This window comes from Bidens hawaiensis, unplaced genomic scaffold, assembly GCF_021521415.1.
Source record: "Bidens hawaiensis isolate Kalapana, Puna unplaced genomic scaffold, B.hawaiensis_p1.1 tig00016042_1, whole genome shotgun sequence".
NCBI lineage: Eukaryota > Viridiplantae > Streptophyta > Magnoliopsida > Asterales > Asteraceae > Bidens > Bidens hawaiensis.
This window is the reverse complement of record NW_027492455.1, coordinates 420,468-447,616: the sequence shown is the minus strand read 5'-3', so window position 1 is coordinate 447,616 and position 27,149 is coordinate 420,468. Positions and strand designations below refer to the sequence as shown.

Sequence of the window (27,149 nt, the reverse complement as noted above, 5' to 3'; positions counted from 1 at the left end):
AAAAAAAGAAAACCAAACCGGATGGGTTAGTCAGGCCAGCTAAAATGGTTCAGTTTGACAGTTAAATCTCTCTCTATCTCTTTTTTGTTTATCTTTTGCTAATACACAAGTCATTATTGAGTTCAAATCTTTTGAAAGGGAAATAATTTTTAAGGGTAAAATGAAATGTTCATGAATACTATACATACACATGACTGCATGTGTTATGCATATTTCAAACCATTGACTGGACAGGTAAACTGGGTTTTTCAAACCGTAAATCGAGAATCTAACTTTATAAATCTCAAAATGACTCAATTCAAGATTTACTTCATTTAATGGTTCGACCTGGTTTAAAATGTAATTGATAAACGAATAACCAACAAGTTTTCTTAGTTGTCCGAGTTAACATTTTGATGTATACATAAAACATTAGTAACCAAATGGATAGTTTGTAAGCGTTGCTTGTTATTTAAAAAATAAAGTGGTAACTGGTAAAGTGCTAAACTTATGATTGCAAGTTGTGCAGTAATTTGATGAGAAGCGTGTGTAGATTTTTTTACTATAAAGTTCTGTTGCAATTTGAGTAGGAACAACATGCATTATTCTTATTGGAAGACAAATATAGGAAGTGAAAGATCAAGAAATAACAAAGAGTTAAATTGGTTTAAGGGCAAAATGGTCAAAGTAAATACTCTGTATGCCATTTTGTTGAACCGGACGTAATGCTCTTAAACAAATATGAAGCTGCTACAATCTTGAAATTTGAAATGAAACTTGCAATTAATTACTCATATGGGTTATAACTACAGTTTCTTGCTGATCTTGGTAAGTGAAGATAAGATCTCGTTCATGTGTGGTCGTTCGTTGGATCCGCTCGAGTGCAGGATAAAGCCAACTGAAGAATCTGTTTTATAACACCATGTTTTGTGGGGAAATCGGAAGCCAATACAGGATCTAGAATTTCAATCAGCTCACCGATTCCATTTGAAAGTACGTGTTCAATCAACTGTGGCAAAGTTCCCTCGTCTTCGGTGAGTCTCGATGGTCTTTTTCCAGTCATAAACTCCAAAATTATCACTCCAAAGCTATATACATCCACTTTCGTTGTCACTTTTCGCATATATGCAAACTCTAACGAAACACAAAAATGCATTAGTGTAAACTTTTAGGTAAACTGTTATCTAAAAAGAGAGCTGGTAATGCATTACCTGGTGCCAAATAACCAATGGTGCCTAGAAATGTTGATGCAGAAGAAACATTGCCTCCATCCTGCTGATGAACTCCTAGAATCTGAGCCGTCCCAAAGTCGCTAACATGAGCATCCCATTTTTCATCGAGAAGAATGTTAGAAGGCTTTAAATCACAGTGAGCTATGGGGAAATCATAGCCCGAATGTAAATAAACGAGTCCTCTAGAAACTGAAATCAGCAGATTAACTCTCTCCAGAAGATTCTGTCTTGATCGATCAATCCCAGAATCATGTATAATCTTGTCCAGATTACCATTTTCCATGTATTCAAGAACCAAAGCCTTTAGTTTCCTACTTTCCCATGCATAGCCAACCACTTTCACTAGATTTCTATGCCTCAGTTTTGCTAACGTGCTCATTTCTTTGTAGAAGCTCTTATCGGATTCTGTTGAAAAGTATGAAATTCAGATTTTTTACCGCTATCATCCTTCCATCTGTTAGTCTACCCTTGTACACTGTGCTTAAATTGCTTGTACCAAGAATGTTACTTTCAGCGAATCTATTAGTGGCATCTTCGAATTCTTTTCTGTCAAATCTTTCAAGAGTACACCTTCGGGTGAATTGTAGTTCTTGGTCCCTAGATTTAACTTTTGTTTTTTGAACACGACAATGACATGAAACCGCCAAAAATAATACAAGAATCAAAGCCAGAGAGAGTATTGCTGGAATTAAGACTTTTCTGGATATTTGATGAGAATGGTAGGCGCATGACTTGATTCCGTTTGCAACACACAGAGACGGGTTTCCAATTAATCCTACTGCACTAGAGTTTTTGAAAAGTCCTTTATCGGGAACACGTCCTTCGAGGTGATTGAATGAGAGGTTGAGGTGTTTCAATACGAAATTGTTGCCAAAATTTTCAGGAATTGTGCCACTGAATTTGTTATGGGAAAGATCAAGTGAAGTAAGAAGTGTCAGATATGCCATGGTTTCGGGTATCGCTCCTTCCAACTGATTTCTTGAGAAATTTATGAACGAAAGAAGCTTGAGAGTAGGGAATATTTCATCGGAGACGGTACCAGAAAGCTGGTTTCTTGATAGATCAAGACTCTGCAGGTTTCTGCAGTTCAGAATTGTTACAGGAATACCTCCTGACAAATTATTGTTTGAGATATCAATGTCTTGCACCATCTCCATCTTTCCAAACTCAATTGGGATACTTCCTATTAGGAAATTGTTTGAGAAATTTAGATATATCTGCATATTTTTTATACTTGAAATCACTTGCCCTGAAATTGATCCGCTGAAGAAATTGTGTGAGAAATCTATCAAAATCAACTGGATCAGTTTTGTCATGATGTCCCCAATTGACCCGTTAAACCTATTTCCACTGAGATCTAACTTAGAGAGCATCTCAAGCTTTGAAACAGAATTCAAAACTTGACCTTCAAATTTATTGTTCCTCATATAGAGGTAAGTCAACTGTTTAAGCTCATAGATTTCATCAGGTACCCGACCTTCTAGATTATTGTCACTAATTGATAGGATTTGAAGTGAAGAAATTTTTGAAATTTCTGCAGGAATGGTGCCTGAAAATTGGTTTTGGCGTAGTTGTAACTGCACTAGACCCGTTAGGTTTCCTATTGAAGTCGGAATTGAACCGTAAAGTTTGTTGGAGCTAAGCCGAAGTTTTAGCAAAGAAGTGCAGTTACACAAGCTATCCGGAATGATTCCACTTATGGAATTGTTATCAAGTAACAGTGTCTGTAGATTTTGGAGTTTACCCAGTTCGGATGGAACCGGGCCAGAGAGGAAATTTTGCCACAAGATGTTTTAACCTAGACAAATTCCCAACCTCTCTAGGAATGATACCAGATTGTTGGGTTTGGCTCAATTCAAGATATTGTAGCTCTTTCAAATTTCCAATAGAAGTTGGAATCGGGGCAGAGAGGGAATTTTGCAACAAATAAAGACCTTGTAACATGGACAAATTCCAAATCTCTCTAGGAATGATACCAAAATGTTGGTTTTGGCTCAGATCAAGATGTTGTAGCTCTTTCAAATTTCCAATGGAAGTTGGAATCGGGCAGAGAGGGAATTTTGCCCCACGAAAAGATCTTGTAACCTAGACAAATTCCCAATCTCTCTAGGAATGATACCAAAAAGTTGGTTTTGGCTCAATTCAAGATCTTTTAGCTCTTTCAAATTTCCAATGGAAGTTGGAATCGGCCAGAGAGGGAATTTTGCCCCACGTAAAGAATTTGTAACCTGGACAAGTTCCCAATCTCTCTAGGAATGATACCAGAAAGTTGGTTTTCGGTCAGATCAAGTTCTTGTAGCTCTTTCAAATTTCCAATGGAAGTTGGAATTGGGCCAGAGAGGGAATTTTGCCACAAGTAAAGACCTTGTAACCTCAACAAATTCCCAATCTCTCTAGGAATAACACCAGAAAGTTGGTTTTGGCTCAAAGAAAGTTCTTTTAGCTCTTTCAAATTTCCAATGGAAGTTGGAATTGGGCCAGAGAGGGAATTTTGCCACAAGTAAAGACCTTGTAACCTCAACAAATTCCCAATCTCTCTAGGAATAACACCAGAAAGTTGGTTTTGGCTCAAAGAAAGTTCTTTTAGCTCTTTCAAATTTCCAATGGAAGTTGGAATCGGGCCAGAGAGGGAATTTTGCCACAAGTAAAGAATTTGTAACCTGGTCAAATTCCCAATCTCTCTAGGAATGATACCATATAGTTGGTTTTGGCTCAAGTCAAGATTTTGTAGCTCTTTCATATTACCAATTGAAGTCGGAATTGACCCTTTTAAAAGGTTATCAAAAGCTTGAAGAACCTGAAGATTGGGCAGATCACCGATTTTATCTGGAACTATACCGTTAATTTTGTTGGAACATAGTGCAAGTTTTAGCAAAGATGTGCAGTTACACAAGCTATCTGGGATGATTCCAGTGATGGAATTGTTTCCCATGTCTAGTGTTTGCAGATTCTTGAGTCTCCCCAGTTCAGATGGAATCAGGCCAGAGAGGGAATTGTTGTAAAGATCTAGCGTGGAAAGTTGTGTACAATATCCCAATTGGAATGGAATGTTACCGGTGAATGTTAAAAGATAAATTAAGAAGCTGGAGGCTGGAAAGGTTACCAAGAAAGGGAGATATTTGGCCTTTGAGGTGTGCTTGTGTCACTGAAATAGAAATCACACGTTTGGTGAAATCATGACAATGGATTCCAGTCCAGTTGCAGTGGTGGGTGGATTCAGCATTCCAGTTCAGGAGTGCACCAGTCGGGTCATCTGTGATTGAATTCTTGAAGTGTTTCAGAGCATTTGTTTCATCAGCTTCCAAGATGGACTGAACACCAAGCACCATGAAAGCTAAAAGGATAAGGATTTTGAATGCCATTGAAGTGATGATGAGCATATATACATCAGCTAGCTGGTTTATTTATATTGCAGAATTCAAAGAGAATATATTTCTTAATGTGTGAAATCAAAGACTAATCATACATATTAAAGTTGATCTCTCCACCCGACACGGCTTCCCAAATTTCTTTGAGTTCCCATTCAAAATACAATAAGTTCTGTAGTATACAGCTTAATTAATTAAATTATGTTTAAAAAAATAATTATTGTATACATACATGCAGTATATAAACTCACGCATGCACAATCACTTTTTGTCTAATAATAAAAGGGTACGAAAGTTTGGTGCTGTACGTAAGAGTGTAGAACAGAGTGCCAAATTCTAAAGTCAGTGTAAAGCTGAAACAGATAGATAAGCCAACGTACAGAGTTATAAAAGATGATATTAAATAATTACTTATTAGCAATTTTACGGAGTGACACCCCGGAAAGCTTGACAAAACGAGCAGGGCGGGTGGTGGTATGTTTTTCTTAATCTTGAACTGCAGACGGTGTTAATGTGTTATATATGTAACGGGTGAAAATGGATACAGAGTCAGATGATTTCGGATTAAACCAAGAAGAATGATCAATTTACTTCAGGCCGCAATGAGTATTTTCCAAAAGAACTTGGATTGAAATGACTGTTTTAGAAAAAAAAAATGTGTTTATATGCTATACTTTGTATACCGGTAGTGGTGATGGGTGGATTTGGCGAGGAAAGTAATGGTGGCGACAATGAGGCGGTGACAACGATGTTAGAATCGGCAGCAACAACGAGGCAGTGTCGGGCCGGTGACAGAGGCAGAAACAGGTGGTGGTCAGGCGGTGTTCCACGGCAAGGACGGTGTCAATGACGGGTGGCCGGTGGTGGTTGAGGGCTACAGTGTTGGTGTTTGAGACGGTGGAGGTGGCAACTATGGTGGCATCAACGTTGCAACAATATAAGCAGAGATTGTGGTGTCAACAACGACGAGTGTTGGATTATGAATTGGTTCCTAATTATGTTTAACCTTAATCTTGTGTATTATATATATCACATCATGTAATTGTAATCTTTATTCTGAGCTAATAAGAAAACCTAGTTGCGGCCCGTGGATGTGGGTCTTCTCGTGAGACCGAACCACGTTAAAATTCTTGTATCGTTTATATTTCCTGTTACTGCGTGTTAATCGTTTGTGCATGTGTGTGTTGTTTCGCTTCCGCGCGTCGTTTTGTTTCTAACAAGTGGTATCAGAGCTTTGGCTCACTGAACACACGGTTTGTTGCACGGAAAACTATTCGCAATTTTGGTTTATTCTGGTTCAAAGATTGAAATCACGGGATTGTTTATGGCTCGCGTTCATTAGTGATAGTGATCGACAGTTCAAGATTAGTGATTCTGTTTCGTGTTCCCTTAATTATTCGCCGCCGGGATTTCGCTAGAAATCAGGTCCAATTCGCAGAAGAAAAAAAAAGTTGTGGTCAAGGTTGTAACCAGGCTGGTTTTGATTGCGGGCATCGTGATCGGGCACGGCGTCAGGAGTATGGTCAAGATTGTTGGCTGATTTTGCCGGTTCGTTTTGGTAGGAATCGTCTTATGACGTTTTACGAGTGATACCAGTAAAAACAAAAAAGAAATTGGGTCTATATGTCTTCTTGGGGTGTATGAAGGAAAGCCACAAGTGTTTTTTTTTTCTTTTTTTTTTGTTTGCTGAATCTCCAGAAGAAAAGAAAAATAAATGGAATTCCAATTCCTTTTTATTATTATTTTCTTTTTTGTTTTGATCAGGAGGTGACATTTGACCAAGGATCTAAAGTTTTGTGAAATTTCAAGTTTGGGTTTGACGGTTAAATATTTACGGTGAAATTGGGAAACCGGGTTATGTGAAAATTCAGCGTTCGGATTGAGCCAGATTTGTCTGCAATAGATAGTCTGAGGTTACTGTTTACAATTTATTTTCATTTACTTGATTTATCGGTTATTGTAGGAACAAATCGGTTTGATTGACATTGTTTAGTTGAACAACCGTCAAGTTCAGGCACGTGTCATTGCTGTGTTTGTTCACTATTTCCGATATGTTCCTGTTTGTTTGAAGATGGGATGGTTGTGATCGAAATGTTCAAAGGTTATAGATTTGGGTTGGTTGGTTTGTCAAATAGAACTTTGATGTGGTACTGATATGGGGTAAACCTTGAGAAAATGGAACCATTAGGTGTGCTGGTGATGACATAAGTGAAAAGAAAAGAGGTTAGTGGCAAGTCAAGTGAACTATTATTCATTTCGATGATCTTTCATTAACCGGTTGTGTGTACGGTCATAGAACTCTTGGTACCGCTTGTGTTTCATGAATGTTCTACTGTTGTTATAATTGTTCGCTTGTTAGTTGGTTTGGAACTGTGATTATTACTTCTTGGTCTTTGGAATTGTGAAGTTATATCTTGTTTAGTGGTGATCATTGGTAGAACACTTGAGAGGATCGAGATCTTGTGTGGGTAAAGTTATTTGTTGGGAAAGTAAGAGTGGGGTTCATCTCATGGAGTGTTGGTATGGCATGGGTTGGGATAACAGAGACAGTTGGAGCTGGGATAGTTGACTTGGTAATCTGCATGGAGATGGGACATTTGAGAAGTCGATGTCGAAAGGTTTGGAATTCTGTTTATGAGATATTGGGACTTAGTGAATGTGGTGAAGACTCTTGGGTTTAAGATTCTGGTATGCTTAATTTCTTGTTACCCACTTCAATAAAGCATTCGTGAACATTTTAGTTAAAGACTTTGGAAGATACGGTCTCTGTATCATCGAAAGAAGTGAAGCAACTTTCGAATTAAGGTCTTGGCTCGCTAAATGGGTAGAGCAAAGGGGTTTCAATTTTCATACATGAAGCTTGGAGCCACATGGATGTCTGTTTGAGCGTATTCGAAGGTCTGGACATGCTCGGGGTTTTGGTAACAATGGGAGCACGCTGTGTGTTCTAGGTTAGTTTCCAAAGGGACGTTGGGTTCGGAGGAACGGGAATCCGAATGTGAAAATCTCTCTTGGTATAGTCTGCTGATTTGGATATCCTCTGGAAGTCTTTGGAGCCGGTAGTATGAGTAAGTAGGTCCGGTTAAGATTGAGGATGATTTATTGGCAGGTTTTGTCATGACTGGGTCGTGATGACCGGATTGGAGCTCTCGGGAGCTTCAATGGGCGTTTCAGATAACTGATGAGAAGGGCCGCTACAAGTAGGATGGATTGATGGAAATATTAGCTTGATCCTAGGGAACTAGAGGCTTGGAGAACTTATGTTGTTGAAGTTTTAGCTTGTTCTTGGAACTGGAGGCTTGGTAGATTTCTGTTATTGAATATTACTAGAGTTACTGGATGACCGGGATTGTTATTTGCTTGGACTGCGAGCTAGAGTTTATCGCAAGGCCTTCAAGTGTGAGTTTGTTGGGTTATGAAGGCCTTTGCTCTGCAGTTTTGGTTCCTAATTATGTTTAACCATAATCTTGTTTATTATTATTATTATTACTATTATTATTATTATTATTATTATTATTATTATTATTATTATTATATATCCCATCATGTTATTGTAATCTTTATTCTAAGCTAATAAGAAAACCTAGTTGTAGCTTGTGGATGTGGATGTATGGTCCCCTCGCGGGGACCCAACCACGTTAAAATTCTTGTGTCGTTTTTACTTTCGGTTACTGCGTGTTTATCGTTTGTGCATGTGTGTGTGTTGTTTCGCTTCCGCGCGCCGCTTAGTTCCTAACAACGAGTAGGTAGCAGCGACAAACAATAGGTACGGTATGATATCACATTTAGACGTTTTAAAGTTAAGTGATATGTATAATAGTGATCAGTTTAAATGTTTTAGAGTTTAGATTAATTTAGAGTTTAGATTCATTAAACAATGTGAGTTGTTAATTTAAATAAAGGATTCTTGCTACTTATAACTTCTTGAGAGGTTTTACTTTTGTTCATATCAATCCATAATAAACTATAAGTGAGTAACAGTTGCCACTCTCTGATAAAGGGTATTTACAGTCCAGTTTTCACATTTTTTGGGACAAACCATGAACCAAACCATTGAACTTTTTTAACCGAACCAAACCAAACCGTTAGTTACAGTTTGGTTTCACGGTTTGGACATGTTGGGCTATGAATAATATGTAAAAGTTTAACTTATTTATTTAAGTTTCATCCATAGTGATGTTTAAACACAAGGTGTCCGAAAACATGAAATGTATGTTATATAGAGGTTAATAGCTAGTTTAATTATAAAAAATTCAAAATGAGATCCATTGCAACTTGTTACTGCGATAGTGGGGTTAGGATTTGGGCATCAATTCATTTTTCGATTAGTATTTACTTAATCATTAATACGAATATTATACACTTACACTACTGATTTATATATAACAGATTTATTGATACTATATAACATAAAGATGTAAAAAAGTAAGTATAACTAAATTGTAATACTGTTGGTTTTTGACACAAACCGCAAACCAAACCATTCGCTACGGTTTGAAGTTATTGAAACCGACCGGCCAAAACCTTATAAAAAACCAACTGTACGTTGGTTCAGGCCCCAAATGAACACAAACAACACTCGTATATATACCTAAATATGGAATGAAGAAAGAACACAGAGAGTGAAAAGCTTATTTATTAAAATGTGAAAGATGGGGTACTTCACAATTGAGATAATACTACTACTTACAATATAAATATAACCATCACATGCAAAAACTAAGTCCACGTTATCCTTAAAAACAGCTAACAACTCAATTGTTCAACTTGCCACACACGTGCGCATCCATTTTACTCGGTCAAGCTACACCAATATTGCAACAACCTAATTGACCCGTTACCCGACTTTGACCCAATCAAGATTATACCCAACACCGTGAAACTGAACCGATGACCGGTTTGGGCAGTTTCACGATTTCGAACCGAACCGTGATGTCACACCCCACTTTAGGGCCTAGGCATGTGACCACAAGTTGGTACCATTTTTGTAAATTTATCAGAGTTGCGGTTTTATATCGGAAGTCTTTAAAATATATATATTGAAAACTTATTAACCTCTCGGGTTTAAATACCCGTTTGATATTTCAAATACATTTCTTTTGTAAAACATAACTCTTTTATAATATTTTCAAATAAAATATCTGAGCCATCATATAGCATCTAATGACTATAACTCCAATCTTCTATTCATTCTTGCTTGTCTTTTCTAACCTTTCTTGTTTCCCTGTAACATGGGGGAAAATACGTCAGCATAAAGCTGGTGAATAACGCTGACTCTAAAATCTCTTTTCAATACCTTTGTGAAACCAACAATAATACCTTTGTGACAACTCATTAGGCACCCAACTAAATTGGGATCAAATTACCCTAAGTACCATGTAAAATTAATTATATACACAATATCATTTCTCTGAACAGTCCCGTAGACCTTCAGAGGCATGTTGATGATATGCATGGCCTCGGGGAAATGCCGAGTCACCGTGTATGTTTGGATCCAGACACATGTATACTCTTAATCAGAGTGTCCGTTTCTTATTATTGTACATAAAGTTTTAAACCATTCAGACTCATTATAAAAGGTTTGGGGCGTATTCACCTTTTCTGTTTATAATCAGTTTCTGTTACTGATTCCTGTTTTCTGATTCCTTCTTCTTGTTTTGTTACCTCGGACCTATAGTACGAGAATAACGTTTGTATAAATAACTAGATCAGCGATCTAGCTTCAGACCTTTAGTCTATTTTGTATAGCTTTTAACCTTGATATAAACATTTGTTTATTCAAAACATTTGGACCTTTAGTCCCTTTCTTTACCAATTATAGGCTACGTTTCTTCTTCAGGAAGAAACGTCTATGTTGAGTTTCTTCTTCAAGAAGAAACATTAATCAAACTATATTCTTTGAATATCATAAAGAAATACTACTATAATCTTTGCTTATAACTCTTAATCAAAATCAAGGTTCGGCTACACTTCCGACTTATGGTCTAAGCCATTTATAATAATAAAATAATAACTTAGGCAGAACCCCTTACCTCGCATGGGTATTTGGAGTTAGATATTCCTAAGTTTATACGGGCAGCACTTCTACTCTATACGCACGTTTCTCGAGGCGTTCTTGATCAACCCTTCTTGGCACGCAAATCAAGGCAATGTTCAGGTCAACGGGTCGTGCACGGACTTCGAGACGGAATGTCGGGTTATTTGGGTGGCACGCACTTCGAGGAAAACACCGGGTATTTTACACGGATTACGATGTTATAATTATCGGTTCGGTGGCACGCAAAACGGTGTTCGGCACACAAACCGAGGTAGAGAGAGAAAGTTCTAGAGAGAGAGAGTTGTGGTGTGTGCAAATTAATGTGCCATGGCCACCCTATTTATAGCCGTTTTTGAGTCCCATCACGTACCACGATGGGCTCTTTTCCTGACTCCGTCCCGTACCGCGACCGACACAAATGTGACGCGTGTCGCCACGTGGTCTGACAGATTATGCCACGTGTCCTGGTGTGTTGCCACGTGTCGCCGGAGTGTGACACGTGTTGATGACTCATCACGGCCCATCGCGTACAGCGATGGGTCCTGGAATATTATTTTTCGTTTTCGGTCCCTTGTCTTTTGTAACTTGTCACTTCTAGTCTATTTCTCGTTGTTCAAAAATACTAAGGCGGCTCTTGGCGATGCGAGCGTGCGAAGTGCAAAGTGCGCCATCAAAGCGCCACATTGCGCCCAACGCCCTTTGCCGTCGCCTTCACCATCGTCCTCGTCCTCGCCCTCGCCCTCGCCCGAGCCCGAGCGTAAGCGCGTCGGGTGCTACGCACTCTCCGCTAGGATCACTTGGTGCATGATATTCATAAAAGAATATAACAATGGAAATTCTATCTCCTATAAAGAGCTTCCATTTCTTTACCACTTTCCATGTGGGATGGATTCCATCTTCCTTATTTATACCTTAGTGGAATGCTTCCACTTCTTGCATCCTTCAATGTGGGATGGGTTTTCTTTCATGTAAGTAAACCTATCTTTAGGAAATATTTTTATTTCCTTATTTTTCTTATATTTCCTTATTTAATATTTTTCCATAACTTGTCTTGAGATTATTTTTGATCCCTCAACTTTCCTAAGTTGTAAAATTTGGATCGAAATTTTGGGGATGTTACATCCTCCCTACCTTGGAATGAATCTCGTCCTCGAGATTCGTTGGTTGAAGTGTGAATGGTTCTTACCTTTCAAATGTTGATTAGATTCTATCTAATCAGGTTCTTGTTGTTGTAATCTGTATGCAGACTGACTAGGGTCTTTATTTTGTTGCTAACTTACATCCTTGAATGATGTAACCAGTCAATAGTTCAGAATATCATTAGTAAATATAAATTGCTAAACACATTGATCAGTTGTGTTTAACTATTTACCTTACCATTATGTATTCTAAATATTTACTGATGTTAACTACATTGTTGTTTCGATTTGATCTGTTGAATCTATTCCACTAACTTGTTGTTTAGATTCAGTCTATCGAGTCTATTCTATCGTTGATCTCGATCGATGATGTTTGCTATATTCTAATAGTACCCTTGTACTTTGACTTAATCACATTGCTAAGCGATTGTATTTCTTGAATATCTTCGAGCTCTTTTTCTTTGACTTTTTGATCAACCTTACTAGGTATGTAATATAATATTCTATCAGTCGTATTTCTTGAACGAGTTCCTTTCGATGATGTATTCCCTTGCTTTTTAAATATTTTCTAACGTTTGATATATCATCCTCCTATATGATAAGTTCTCTCAACGTTTTTCTTGTTCTAAGTTTTAATAATTGAACCTCTTGATTGTTCTTTAGAGGTAACGAATATAAGCATTCTTGTGTATTAACACGATCTATATGCTAATATTTCATTTATAACTTAGGGACTTAAATACCCTTCTTTGATTACAAAATTTCTCGTTTGAAAACGAGTTACAATTATTATTATACAAAAGTTAGCTAGTCTATCTTGACATTTCCTTGATGTGATCTTGTCATTCATTAATCTTGACTAGCTTTTCTTTTCGGCATTCAGTCTTAAAAGTGACCCGTTTCTCCACATGTAAAACATACTCCTAGCTTTTTACGACATTCATCTATTGTGTGTCCTGCTCTCTTGCAGTATGCACAATTGTTTGAATTTTCTAGTCGACACGTTCCAGCATGTTTTCTTCCACAAGTCTTACAAGCTGACTTAGGAGTACTTTCTTCTTTTTATATATTTTCGGAATCTTTTGGTTTCTTTGTTTCTTTATTATTCTTCTTTTCTTCTTCTTGATTCCTTATCAGTTGTTGATTAAGTAACCAGCCAATTCCATCGCCGAATCGACTGTTTCTGGCATATTGGATCGTACTATGTCTCTTATTCTCTTGGTAGTCCATATATGTAACGAGTTACTTTATTATATTCCGGAGTTACTAGATGTGGAACCAGTCGGCAGTATTCTAGGAATTTAGTATTATATTCCCTAATATTCGTGCCAACAACCTTGTGATTCCATAACTCGGTTTGAATTCGATCCATTTCATGAGTTGGGCAAAATTTCTTTAATATCAAACCTTTGAATGTTTCCCAACTTAAGTTATACATTACTTCTCTCCCTTTGCTCATCAACAGAGCATTCCACCACTCATGCGCCTCTCCTTTAAACATTAAGGCGGTATACTGAATCTTCTCTTCATCAGTACACTTACTTGTTATCACTATTGTTTCCATCTCCTCAAGCCACCTCACGGTTGTGATGGATCATTTATCTCCGTAAAACTCCTTTGGTCCATAATACTTGAAGTCTTTGAACAAACACCCATTGATTTTGAGTTTCTTTCGTTTCTTTCGTTTCTCTTTCTTTGAATGATTATCAGCCGTAGAGCTATCATAAGCTTCCTCCTTTCTTGAAGGAACAGACTTACTTCAACTTCTCTTGTTAGATTTTGGTTTACTTTGACTCGTAGAAAAGTCATTCATAGCTTCCTTAATCATCTTTTGAATTCCATTTACGTATTTAATTGGAATTTCATTATCTTTATTTTCAATGTTTTCTTCATTTTCCGTTTTCTTGAGAGGACTATTGTGAGAGTTTGCACTTTCTTCTCTTGACATACTACAATAAAATTTTAAAAGATAAGTCCAATATTCAAAGAATTCAAAACATATATTTTATTCATCTTATTATAGTTACAAGAGTGCATTTGATACAATTATACTCTCTACAATTACTAAGGTTCTATTTCTTCCATCGAATGACTAGTTTCTTAATTTTACTATCTTTCTTGATAGTCTCATTTTCTTTTTCTTCCACTTCCATCTCTTTCATTATCTCTTCCTTTTGAGTGTAAGCGAAGTAAGGATCTTGAGTGGCCGGAAAACATTCTTGTTCTTAAATATATTCTTCCGGGTAAGTCCTTACTTCTTTTTCCTTTGGCGTCATTGGTTTCTTGGATCTACTTGATCCTGCTCCATGATTGGGAATTATTTGAGCTAGCGGAATGTCAGAATCATATGAATCCGAATCTTCCTCTATTTTCGTTTGGCATGTACTTTCATCGCTAGATATAGGAATTGGGAGAAAAGACGTTCCCATAAATCTTTTTCCTTTGCCAGATCGAGGCTTAACGGATTCTTCGCTAGATTGATGATCGAACATCTGCGCGAGGTTAGATTTTAGGGATAGGTAGACGTTCCTATCTTATTCGTTATATCCTATCTGTATTAGTTTCGAATGATTTCTTGATACTTTTCAACTAAGTATCTTGTTTGCTTGAATCAATATTCGTATAATAAGTTTTCAAAACTTATCCTTTATCAAAGCCTAGGTATAATTAAATACCTAATTCGCTAAGATTGATGGCTCTGATACCAACCTGTCACACCCCACTTTAGGGCCTAGGCGTGTGACCACAAGTTGGTACCACTTTTGTAAATTCATCAGAGTTGCGGTTTTATATCGGAAGTCTTTAAAATATATATATTGAAAACTTATTAACCTCTCGGGTTTAAATACCAGTTTGATATTTCAAATACATTTCTTTTGTAAAACATAACTCTTTTATAATATTTTCAAATAAAATATCTGAGCCATCATATAGCATCTAATGACTATAACTCCAATCTTCTATTCATTCTTGCTTGTCTTTTCTAACCTTTCTTGTTTCCCTGTAACATGGGGGAAAATACGTCAGCACAAAGCTGGTGAATAACGCTGACTCTAAAATCTCTTTTCAATACCTTTGTGAAACCAACAATAATACCTTTGTGACAACTCATTAGGCACCCAACTAAATTGGGATCAAATTACCCTAAGTACCATGTACAATTAATTATATACACAATATCATTTCTCTGAACAGTCCCATAGACCTTCAGAGGCATGTTGATGATATGCATGGCCTCGGGGAAATGCCGAGTCACCGTGTATGTTTGGATCCAGACACATGTATACTCTTAATCAGAGTGTCCGTTTCTTATTATTGTACACAAAGTTTTAAACCATTCAGACTCATTATAAAAGGTTTGGGGCGTATTCACCTTTTCTGTTTATAATCAGTTTCTGTTACTGATTCCTGTTTTCTGATTCCTTCTTCTTGTTTTGTTACCTCGGACCTATAGTACGAGAATAACGTTTGTATAAATAACTAGATCAGCGATCTAGCTTCAGACCTTTAGTCTATTTTGTATAGCTTTTAACCTTGATATAAACATTTGTTTATTCAAAACATTTGGACCTTTAGTCCCTTTCTTTACCAATTATAGGCTACGTTTCTTCTTCAGGAAGAAACGTCTATGTTGAGTTTCTTCTTCAAGAAAAAACATTAATCAAACTATATTCTTTGAATATCATAAAGAAATACTACTATAATCTTTGCTTATAACTCATAATCAAAATCAATGATCGGCTACACTTCCGACTTATGGTCTAAGCCATTTATAATAATAAAATAATAACTTAGGCAGAACCCCTTACCTCGCATGGGTATTTGGAGTTAGATATTCCTAAGTTTATACGGGCAGCACTTCTACTCTATACGCACGTTTCTCGAGGCGTTCTTGATCAACCCTTCTTGGCACGCAAATCAAGGCAATGTTCAGGTCAACGGGTCGTGCACGGACTTCGAGACGGAATGTCGGGTTATTTGGGTGGCACGCACTTCGAGGAAAACACCGGGTATTTTACACGGATTACGATGTTATAATTATCGGGTCGGTGGCACGCAAAACGGTGTTCGGCACACAAACCGAGGTAGAGAGAGAAAGTTCTAGAGAGAGAGAGTTGTGGTGTGTGCAAATTAATGTGCCATGGCCACCCTATTTATAGCCGTTTTTGAGTCCCATCACGTACCACGATGGGCTCTTTTCCTGACTCCGTCCCGTACTGCGACCGACACAAATGTGACGCGTGTCGCCACGTGGTCTGACATATTATGCCACGTGTCCTGGTGTGTTGCCACGTGTCGCCGGAGTGCGACACGTGTTGATGACTCATCACGACCCATCGCGTACCGCGATGGCCGTCCTCTTGGACTCAAGCGTACCGCGATGGGTCCTGGAATATTATTTTTCGTTTTCAATCCCTTGTCTTTTGTAACTTGTCACTTCTAGTCTATTTCTCGTTGTCCAAAAATACTAAGGCGGCTCTTAAAGCGGCTCGCGGCGATGCGAGCGTGCACCATCAAAGCGCCACATTGCGCCCAACGCCCATCGTCGTCGCCCGAGCGCGAGCGCGTCGGGTGCTACGCACCCTCCGCTAGGACCACTTGGTGCATGATATTCATAAAAGAATATAACTATGGAAATTCTATCTATTATAAAGAGTTTCCATTTCTTTACCACTTTCCATGTGGGATGGATTTTATCTTCCTTATATATACCTTAGTGGAATGCTTCCACTTCTTGCATCCTTCCATGTGGGATGGAGTTTTTCTTTCATGTAAGTAAACCTATCTTTAGGAAATATTTTTATTTCCTTATTTTTCTTATATTTTCTTATTTAATATTTTTCCATAACTTGTCTTGAGATTATTTTTGATCCCTCAACTTTCCTAAGTTGTAAAATTTGGATCAAAATTTTGGGGATGTTACACGTGAACACCCCTACTTCCTTCCTCAAGTGTTACTTTTATTCATATCAATCTTCGAATCATGAATAACACAATCAAGTTAAACCAATAAGGTGTACACCCAATGTTTAATGTTTAATCGGATTAGACTACGATGAAACTGAAAAACGAAATTTGATTGTTATCATAAGTGGTACCCATATACTCCCACCGACTGAATAACTATTATTTTTGTTGGGGTGGCAAACAAACCCCAATGAGTTGTTTTGGGTAGATAGGATAACTTTTAAAATTGAATGTGTTATGATGGATTAGAAGAATTTTGCAAGAAGGTTAAGATGGATTAGGATAATGCTAGTGATTTTTAGTTATGAGTTAGAATGGGTTTGTTTATGGGTTACAATGGACTAAATTAAACAAGCTCCATCCAATTTTATTTCAAACAATACCCATGAAACCGAGAAATCACAACCGAAAACATTAAAACTAAAACCGACCGAAATGAAAAAAAAAGCAAAATTGAACCTGAACCGAGAAAAACCGTTTTTTTAACGAACGAGAACGACAGGGAAAACATTTTAGTTTTTTTTTTTACTTTTTGCGTCTTCTATTTATATTTTGAGTTATTGATGGGTTTTTGAAATCTTTTGTATTTTAACCTTTACTTTTACTTGGGTCAAGATGGGTTAACTTTACCCACGTGACCTATACCCATCATAACCCTCTTTAATTTTTAAAACTCATCATAATCCAAACTCATTCTAACCCATCACCCAAATTCAATCCTACCCACGATATTGCCACCTCTACTTGTGTGTGTATATAAAGGGGGGGAATCCATTCTGTATATATAAAAGTTGAGCACATGTTGATTATAACATTTTTTTCGATTTCATGTACTTAATGGTTGCTGCTTGATGTGAATAGAATTTAAGTTATGGCAAGTGGGTTCATACACTGTGCATTTTAACAAAACTAGCTCGATCAACTGAAAATTCAAAGCTGTTAATTTTGTGGTCCTCGGTCAACTACTTTTACTTTGAACTTTATAAACATCACATGACACGGTAAAAAAAACACTGTATATTGCTATATAGTAAAACCAAGACATGTTTTTTATGTGTTATTTACCTGAAAGTCGAGTGAAGATTAAGAAATAGATAAGATCATTATAATTGGGTTTTCTGAAGCATCAAACATTAGTCTTTATTGAGAGTTTACTTAAAGGTTTCCAAGAAAACGAGAGATTTGGCCTTTAAGATGTACTTGTGGAACTGAAATAAATCAATGACATGTTTGGTTATATCATGGCATTGGATTCCAGTCAGTCTAGTTGCAGTGGTTTGGTTTAACTCTCATACTCCACCCCAAACACATGGTGGTTGTACTCCACCCCAAACACGTTTACAAGTCTTTTCCATGTAAATGGTGGGTCATACTCCACCCCAAACACATGTTTGTTACGTACTTCTCATTCAAAATACAATAAGTTCGATCGGTACTATTCTACAACATAATTATATCATATTAAAATCCGTGGTCCGCGTCACAATAGGATTTTTAGATATTCTTTTAATGTGTTTTTTCTTTAAATATGTATATTACTAGTTTTTAACCCCGTATTACGGGGTTGTTTTATATTATTTGTTTTTAATATTTATTTATTTTTTGAATTTTTTATTTTTCTATTGTATAAAAGTTAATAATATATTTATGGTTTGATATTAAATTGTTTCACAATTAAATGAGATGCAAAACCCGTTTATTTTTTTTACAATAAACTTGGTTTTTTAATTATAAATAATATATATATATATATATATATATATATCTTTTTTTAAATAAATTAGATATTAATTTTTAGTATATTCCTACTTTATAGGATTTTTGTATCAAATATATATTTGGTGAGATTAGTTTTTAATTTAATGAGATGTTATAACCCGTTTAAGAAATATCTGGGTTTAATAAGACCCATACCCGTGAATTCGGGTCAAATGCATGAGACGCCTCCATTTAAAAATCAAGCAAATCTGGTGACTAAAAAAAAGGGACAACCACATCGCGACACGTAGGGTTTTTATATTTTCATTTATATATATTATTGATTTGTTTTTGTTTCGATACTATAACAAACGTAACCAACAGACTCAATTCGCGTTGGCCAAGTTTTTACCGACCAAATAAACGTCTATCTAAATATGCTATGTTTTGCATCACAAGCTTTACGTTTGTTTTTAGCGTTTACTAATTTATTTTTGGGTTTAGTGCGCGCCTATACTATGACGAAGTTTAACTAATATCAATCAAAACCATGTCGCTTTGATCATAAATGTACATCAAGAAATACTATTTTGGGCACTCACATATTTATTTTATGGATTTAGTCCTATTGTTGTTGCGAAGTTAAATGATACCGACTAAATTCGCAGCGTTGCACCGCCGTCGCCGCAACATGATAGGTTTTTAGCCAGTTATATTTTAAAAAATATTATATACATGCATGTGTGAGTGTGCCAGTAAGTTTGCTAGCTACAATTATAACATCTTAATGTATTGTCAATACACACTACATTGAGACCCGTGTATTATATGGGTAATACATGAAAATATAATATTTAATAAATAATCGGTATACAATAAACAATAAACCTATTAAACAAAGAATTTGAAGTGTTAGTTTCAATGAAGTAAGCAGAGCTGTTTAAGCTCAAAGATTTTTATTATTAGGAACTTAACAAAAGGCTTTGAAGGAAAGAAATTTAAGTGATAGTTTCAATATAACAAAATCTTACCATCTTACATGCCATTGCCCCATTCATTGTATCCATAGTAGCACTAGGCCCGAATTACAAGTTGGTATTGAAATGGGGAAGGTTACAATATTAGGGAAATTACAAGTGTGCGTCCCGAATCTTATTTTTAGGTTTTTCAATTATTGACGTTTTTAAGGGTCAAATTTGCCTTCAAATTTGATGTTTTAAGGCTCGATGCTTGCTAGGATTTAGCTTGGAAAAAGCTCGCTCAATATGGCTCTATTTGGCTAGCTCGCTTGTTAGCTCGGCTCAGTTTGACTCTGATTATTTTACTTTTAATATATTTTATGACACTTAATTAAAAGGCCTCTTTGAAATCTTTATATGTTTGTAGGAGGCATCAGAAGTTGTGAAGGATGGTATATATAATATATTTGGGCAAGAATGCATGTTTCATGCATGTGGAATATACAAGATCAATAATACAATTCTGTTCTTGTTTACATATTAATAGAAAAAAAATCTTTTTCTAATTTGGAAAGGAAAAAAGGTAATATATTTTTTAGAGAACCAATTTGATGTTTTGCAACTCCTAGCTTTAGCGAAGATGTTTTGCAGTGCATGAAGATGTTCTGAAGCTACAACACACACGTACTGCGTCACATCTGCTGTAAGAATTTCTCGAAGTAATGATTAATTAAAATGCCTTATTGTCAGGAGCAGTCTTTATTTTAAGAACGTGCTAAATCTAAGTTCAGGCTGCTCCAGTTAACAGAAAAGTTATTCATTTTGATATGGTCTGTTTTCTCCTAATCAATCATGAATCATCACTGAGTTAACTCATGCTGTTAACATATTGAGGTCATGTTTGTTGATTATATCTTAAACACAGGTCAAAACAAAGAACCCTAATCATGTTAATTCAATCAGTAATATAAGCAAACATGTAAATTAGTAAGGCTTAATTACTTGTGAGAAACACAATCTAATTGATGAAGATGACTTAGTATACTGGTTTGAACTGTTCAAATTTAAGACCCTAACTACACTTTCTTGCTGATCTTTGTAAGTGAAGATAAGATTTCGTTCATGTCTGGGCGATCATCTGGATCCGATCGAGTGCAGGATAAAGCCAACTGAAGAATCTGCTCAACAACACCATGTCTTGTGGAGAAATCAGAAGCCAAATCAGGATCCACAATTTCAATCAGCTCATTCATTCCTTTTGAAAGCGCTTGTTCTACCAATTGTGACAAAGTCATTTGGATTTCGTCCTCTTCGGTAAGTCCTGTTGGTCTTTTTCTAGTGATAAATTCCATTATTATGACGCCGAAGCTAAATACATCCACTTTTGTTGTCACTTTTCTCATATAGGCAAACTCTGGTAGAAATCAATGATTAGTGTTAGAAGTTCATAAACCCTAATTTGAAAGAATAAAAGAAAGAGCTGGTGATGCATTACCTGGTGCCAAGTAGCCAATGGTGCCTTGGAATGCTGATGAAGAAGAAACGATGCTTCCATCCTGTTGATGAACTCCAAGAATTCGAGCCGTCCCAAAGTCGTTAACATGAGCATCCCATTTTTCATCCAAAAGAATGTTAGATGGCTTTAAATCACAGTGAACTATGGAGAAATCATACCCAGAATGTAAATAAGCGAGTCCTCTAGAAACTGAAACCAAAAGACCAACTCTCTCAGAAAGATTCCATCTTGACCGATCAATCTCAGAATCATGTATAACCTTGTCTAGATTACCGTTTTCCATGTATTCAAGAACCAAAGCCTTAAGTTTCTCACTCTCCCATGCATAACCAACCACCTTTAGCAGATTTATATGCCTCAATTTTGCTAATGTGTTCATTTCTTTGTAGAAGCTTTTATCGGATTCTGTTGAGAACTCTGTGAAGTTCAGATTTTTAACCGCTATCACCCTTCCATCTGCTAATGTACCCTTATACACTGTTCTTAAACTGCTTGTACCAAGAATGTTACTTTCACTAAATCCATTAGTAGCATCTTCTAGTTCTTTTCTGTCAAATCTTTTCAGAGTACACCCTCGGGTAAATTCTAGTTCGTGGTACCCAGATTTAACTTTTGATTTTTGAACACGATAATAACATAAAACCGCCAAAAATAATAAAAGAATCAAAGCTAGAGATCCGAATATTGCAAGAATTATGGCTTTTCTGGATATTTGATGTGAACGATTTGATTGCTTTAAGAAGGCGCATGATTTGGTGCCGTTGGCAACACACAGTGACGGGTTTCCAAGCAACCCGACTGCACTAGAGTTTTTGAAAATTCCGGTATCAGGAACACGCCCCTCGAGGTTATTGAAAGAGAGATTTAGGTGTTTTAAAGCCAAATTGTTGCCAAAGTATTCAGGAATTGTGCCATCGAATTTGTTTTGTGAAAGATCAAGTGAAACAAGAAGTGTGAGATTCGCTATGCTTTCTGGGATCTCTCCTTCCAACTGATTTCTTGAGAAATTTATGAAGGAAAGAAGCTTAAGAGTAGGGAACATTTCATCGGAAACGATACCAGAAAGTCGGTTGCCTGACAAATCAAGACTCTGCAGGTTTCTGCAGTTCCGAATTGTTACAGGAATACCTCCTGATAGATTATTGTTTGAGATATCAATGGCTTGCACCATTTCCATCTTCCCTAACTCACTTGGGATATTTCCTGTAAGAAAATTGTTTGAGAAATTGAAATATATCTGCATATTCTTCATACTTGAAATAACTGGCCCTGGAATTGTTCCAGTGAGAAAGTTGTGTGACAGATCAATAAAAATCAGCTGATTCAATTTTGTCATACTATCAGGAATCGACCCGTTAAACCTGTTTCTGCTGAGATCCAACCGAGAAAGCATACCGAGCTTTGCAACAGAATTCAGAATCGGACCCTCAAATTTGTTGTTCATCAACTGGAGTTCAGTCAGATGTTTAAGCTCACATATTTTATCAGGAATGCTACCTTCTAGATTATTATTGCCAATCCAAAGGCTTTGAAGGAAAGATATTTTTGAGATTTCTATAGGAATGGTGCCCGAAAATTGGTTTTGGCCAAGATTTATAGCCCTGCTTGCGGTGCGCACATATGATGTATATATGTGTGAACCCTCGGGTGGGCAAAAGTGAAATTGCACTAATTTTGACGTTATTTTACTAATCTCGTGAAAATAACGTTAAAAGTGACGGACGGTTAATCAGGCATCATGTAGTGGCGTTGATAGCCGAAAGACAAGGGTACATGCACCGATCAGCCGGTGTCCCGATGATTGAGTGCTATGTGCCTTATGTCCAAGGCTTGATGCAAAACTACTATCGAGCCGGGGGTCTCACCGGAAGCAGCCTCTCTATCCTTATGGGGTAGAGGTAAGGCTGTCTACATCTTACCCTCCTCAGACCCTACTATAGCTTTGCTATTGGTGGGATATACTGAGTACGATGATGATGATGATGATGATGATGATGATGATGATGAAACTAGTTAAGTTTCCTATATCTTGTGGTATTGGCCCGAAAAAGGAATTACCATGAACTTGTAGCATTTTCATATTAGAAAGTCTACCAATTCCCGGATTCAACATCCCTGTAAGATTGTTATTTGCTATACTTAATATCACAAGATTTGAACAATTAAAGAGATCGTTCGGGACTTTCCCAGACAGTGTGTTGTCGCTGATACTAAGCCGTGTAAGAGTTGACAACCTTCCTAAACCTTGAGGAATTTCTCCTGTCATCCTATTTTTAGCCAAATCTAACCAGCGTATCTTAGTACAGTTTGTGATGCTAATTGGAATAGACCCCTCAAGGAGATTATCGCCAAATGACAAATTTCTTAAGTTGTAAAGAGACCCGATGCTTAAAGGAATTGATCCTTTGAAAAAGTTTGAGTTAATTGTCAAGGAATTCAAATTGACTAACCTGGTTATGGATTCAGGGATTTCGCCAGTAAGCTTGTTGTTTTGAAGGTTCAATGATTGCAACGATTCCAGTGAAGAAATTTCTGAAGAAACATTCCCAATTAGATTATTATCTGACAATTCCAAAATAATCAGTGATTTTAACTTGAACAATGAGCTTGGGATTATGGAGCTCAACTTATTACGGTATAACATCAAAGACCGTAATTCCCGAAGATTTCCGATTTCACCAGGAATGCCCCCAGTGAGCTTGTTCCTGTATAGATTCAGTTGAGAGAGATTTTTGCAACCACAAATTTCGGTTGGTATATTTCCAGAGAGAGAATTTTCATACAACTGAAGAATTTGTAATCTTGACAAATTTCCAATCTCTCGTGGAATGGTACCAAGAAGTTGGTTTTTGCTCAAATCAAGAATTTGTAATTCTTTCAATTGACCAATCGGAACTGGAATTGAACCTTCTAGGGAATTTTGAAACAACAGAATAATTTGTAATTTTGACAGATTCCCAATCTCTCTAGGAATGATGCCAGAAAGTTGGCTTGCGCTCAAATCAAGATTTTCTAATTCTTTGAGTTCACGGATCGAAGTCGTAAGCGAACCTTGTAGAGAGTTTTTCCACAACAGAAGAACTTGTAATCTTGATAGATTCCCAATCTCTCAAGGAATGATACCAGAAAGTTGGTTTTGGCTTAAATCGAGAGTTTGTAATTCTGTCAGTTGACCAATCGAAGGCGGAATCGAACCTTCTATCGAATTTTGAGACAAATCAAGAACTTGTAATCTTGACAGATTCCCAATCTCTCTAGGAATGAAACCTGTGATGTGATTGTTTCCCAAGTATAGTGTTTGCAGGTTTTGGAGTTTCCCTAGTTCGTATGGAATCGGGCCAGAGAGGGAATTTTGCCACAAGTAAAGAACTTGTAATCTTGATAAATTCCCAATCTCTTTAGGAACGATACCAGAAAGTTTGTTTTGGAATAAATCGAGAGTTTGTAATTCTTTCAGTTGACCAATCAAAGGCGGAATCGAACCTTCTAGAGAATTATTAGACAAGTGAAGAACTTGTAATCTTGACATATTTCCAATCTCTCTAGGAATGATTCCTGTGATGGAATTGAATGCCAGGTTTAGTGATTTCAGATTCTGGAGTTTCCCTAGTTCGTATGGAATTGGGCCAGAGAGGGAATTTTGCCACAAGTAAAGATCTTGTAATGTGGAAATATTCCCAATCTCTCTAGGAATGATACCAGAAAGTTGGTTTTTACTAATAGCAAGCCATTGTAATTCTTTCAATTTACCAACCGACTTAGGAATCAAACCTTCTAAAAGGTTATTAAAAGCCTCAAGAACTTGAAGATTGATCAAATTGCCGATTTTATCCGGAATTGGACCGTTAAGTTTGTTGGAACCAAGTCCAAGTTCTAGTAAAGACGTGCAATTACACAAACTGTCCGGAATGATTCCGGTGATGGAATTGTTTCCAAGGTCGAGTGTCTGGAGATTCCGGAGTTTCCCTATTCCGGATGGAATCTGGACAGAGAGAGAATTGGTGTAAAGAATGAGTGTGGAAAGCTGTGTGCTGTATCCCAACTCAAATGGAATGTTGCCGGTGAATGAATTATAAGATAGGTCAAGAAGCTGGAGACCGGAAAGGTTTCCAAGAAAGGGAGAGATTTGGCCTTTGAGGTGTGATCGTTTTATTGAAATAGAAATGGCACGTTTGGAGACATCATGGCATTTGATTCCCGTCCAGTTACAATGGTGGCTGGAATCAGCATTCCAATCGAGGAGTGCACCCGTTGGGTCATCGGTGATTGAATTCTTGAAGTGTTTCAAAGCATTTGCTTCATGTTCCAAGACGGATGCTGCCGATAGAGCAGCAAGCACCAGGAAGGGTAAAAAAAGTACAAGGCTTTTGAACTCCATTGTTACTTATGAAGTGGTGATGAGTAAGAATTAATATGGTGTTAATTTATAATGCAGAAGTCAGAACTTAGGATTTTTGTCAAACTTTATTGTGTGGTAACAGAATGTTATATGTTATAATGTGTGAAACCAAAGACTTGCATATATGCCTTGTTTTAACTTTTAAGTCTCTTGGTGTCTGAAGAAGTTGACTTTGTACGAGTAAATGGCTGTCATACTCCTCCACCCAACCACCAATGACCAAACGCATGGCTTCCGATAGTTATTTGACTTCCCATTCAGAAGTCAACTTGGTCTGTATAATAATTAAATTGTATTGTACAAAACATCACATAATAGTAACCAAATTTTCTCAAGTGTTCAACCAAAGCAATTATGTGAAGTTTTAATTAACAATAATTTACGTATATGTATTATATATATAGGATTTGGATCAAACACAATTGAAATTAACATGCTAAACGTGAGAATCAAGTAGAGTTCTTATATATGCAAGTAGAGTTATGTAATTACATCATAGAGTAATTACATAATTACTCTTGATTTTCACGTTTAACACGTTAATTTCATTTGTACGTTAACTTTCCCCTATATACATATACTTATTTATACACAGCACACACAGACCGGGTGATGCAGCTCCCGCTCCCACATATCTGGTAAAACTTTTTATTTGTTATAAAAATACATTATACTTTTTTTTAAGTAATGAGTATTAAAAGTCATATATTGTTATAGTTGTTAAGAATGAGTTTCACTTTTAAAAGTATCTTGTTATTATTACATATGTAGTAGGCTATTTATGAAAAAGAAATTATAAATCAAGAACGAAAAATGATCGAGAATGATTTGAACTGAAATTCAAATATTTGATACAAATACCTTAAAATAATGATACTTAAGATTTTTGTTAGTTAATGTAGAATTTATTTTATCATTCTTTATTTTTCTCACCTTCTCTTAAATCACGTCCATCAAAGTTTTTACGGACTCTTTTCACAATTTCTTTTCATTTAAACGACAATTTCACACATACTCTAAATGTATGTATTCATAGATTTACACAAGTTGGCTACGCCATTTGTTCATGTCACTGATTAAAACCCACAACTTCATAGAAAAGTGATCACCAAGCGTCCATGCAGCACATTAAAATACCACTAGCCCAAAAGCGCTTTGATCTTTTCACAATTCCAAAAGTCAAACTATCCCTAACCCCAAATTTGATATTACACTTGTACCATGAACAACTTCGTTGGTTAAAGTAAATAATGCAGTTATAGAATTTACAGATGGAACAAGTTTTACAATGTCATACATACATGTTTCAACAAAGGTATTTTATAGTGTTTTTTTAAAACCAATATTTTAGTGTAATTGTATTGATTTGTCGACTAATGTAAACTATCATGTATATGACTAATGTAAACTATCATGTATATGAAACAAGTTAGGGGGTGAAGGATGCAAACTTATTTAACTTTATTATAATGTTAGGGGTGAATACCCTGGGGATTCCAAGGGGGCGCTGCTCCCTTTGCCGTGGTCGAAGGCAGTGTGGTGTGTGTGGGTTGGGGGGGGAGGGGGACTCTTAAGCTAAAACGGGTACTTTCCATTAAAAAAATATTCAAAAAATTTACAATGAAGTGACAGATGAGCGGCCAACATGCTGCGCCGCAACCTCATTTTAGATAGCAAACTCAATCCTACTAAAAACAAAGTTTTGATTCTTATAGGCCGATAAATTACTATGCACGACCTGACTATATTTTGGTCCCTCTCGGGTTCAAAATTCACTCTCAAATCCAGGGGTATAGGCATCTTTACGAGAACGGATTCAAAATTCACTCAAAATGAAGTTATAATTCATTTTAT

At 36.6% G+C, this 27,149-nt stretch overlaps 1 protein-coding gene and 1 pseudogene across 2 annotated transcripts; both read right to left on the bottom strand.

The window, feature by feature from the left end:
- Positions 1-785: 785 nt before the first annotated feature.
- On the bottom strand, positions 786-4,575 carry LOC143550497 (uncharacterized; annotated as a pseudogene). The gene is made up of 3 exons (XR_013138335.1): positions 3,402-4,575; positions 1,191-3,259; positions 786-1,113 (listed from the first exon to the last, which is right to left on the bottom strand). The product of XR_013138335.1 is annotated as an uncharacterized LOC143550497 (transcript).
- A 15,869-nt stretch (positions 4,576-20,444) lies between these two features.
- Positions 20,445-25,274, bottom strand: LOC143550495 (uncharacterized). Its single transcript, XM_077041132.1, has 4 exons — positions 24,308-25,274; positions 22,897-23,803; positions 20,876-22,494; positions 20,445-20,794 (listed from the first exon to the last, which is right to left on the bottom strand). The coding sequence occupies exons 1-4, from the start codon at positions 25,272-25,274 to the stop codon at positions 20,457-20,459; spliced, it is 3,831 nt and encodes a 1,276-aa protein (XP_076897247.1). The 3' UTR covers positions 20,445-20,456.
- Positions 25,275-27,149: the final 1,875 nt, after the last annotated feature.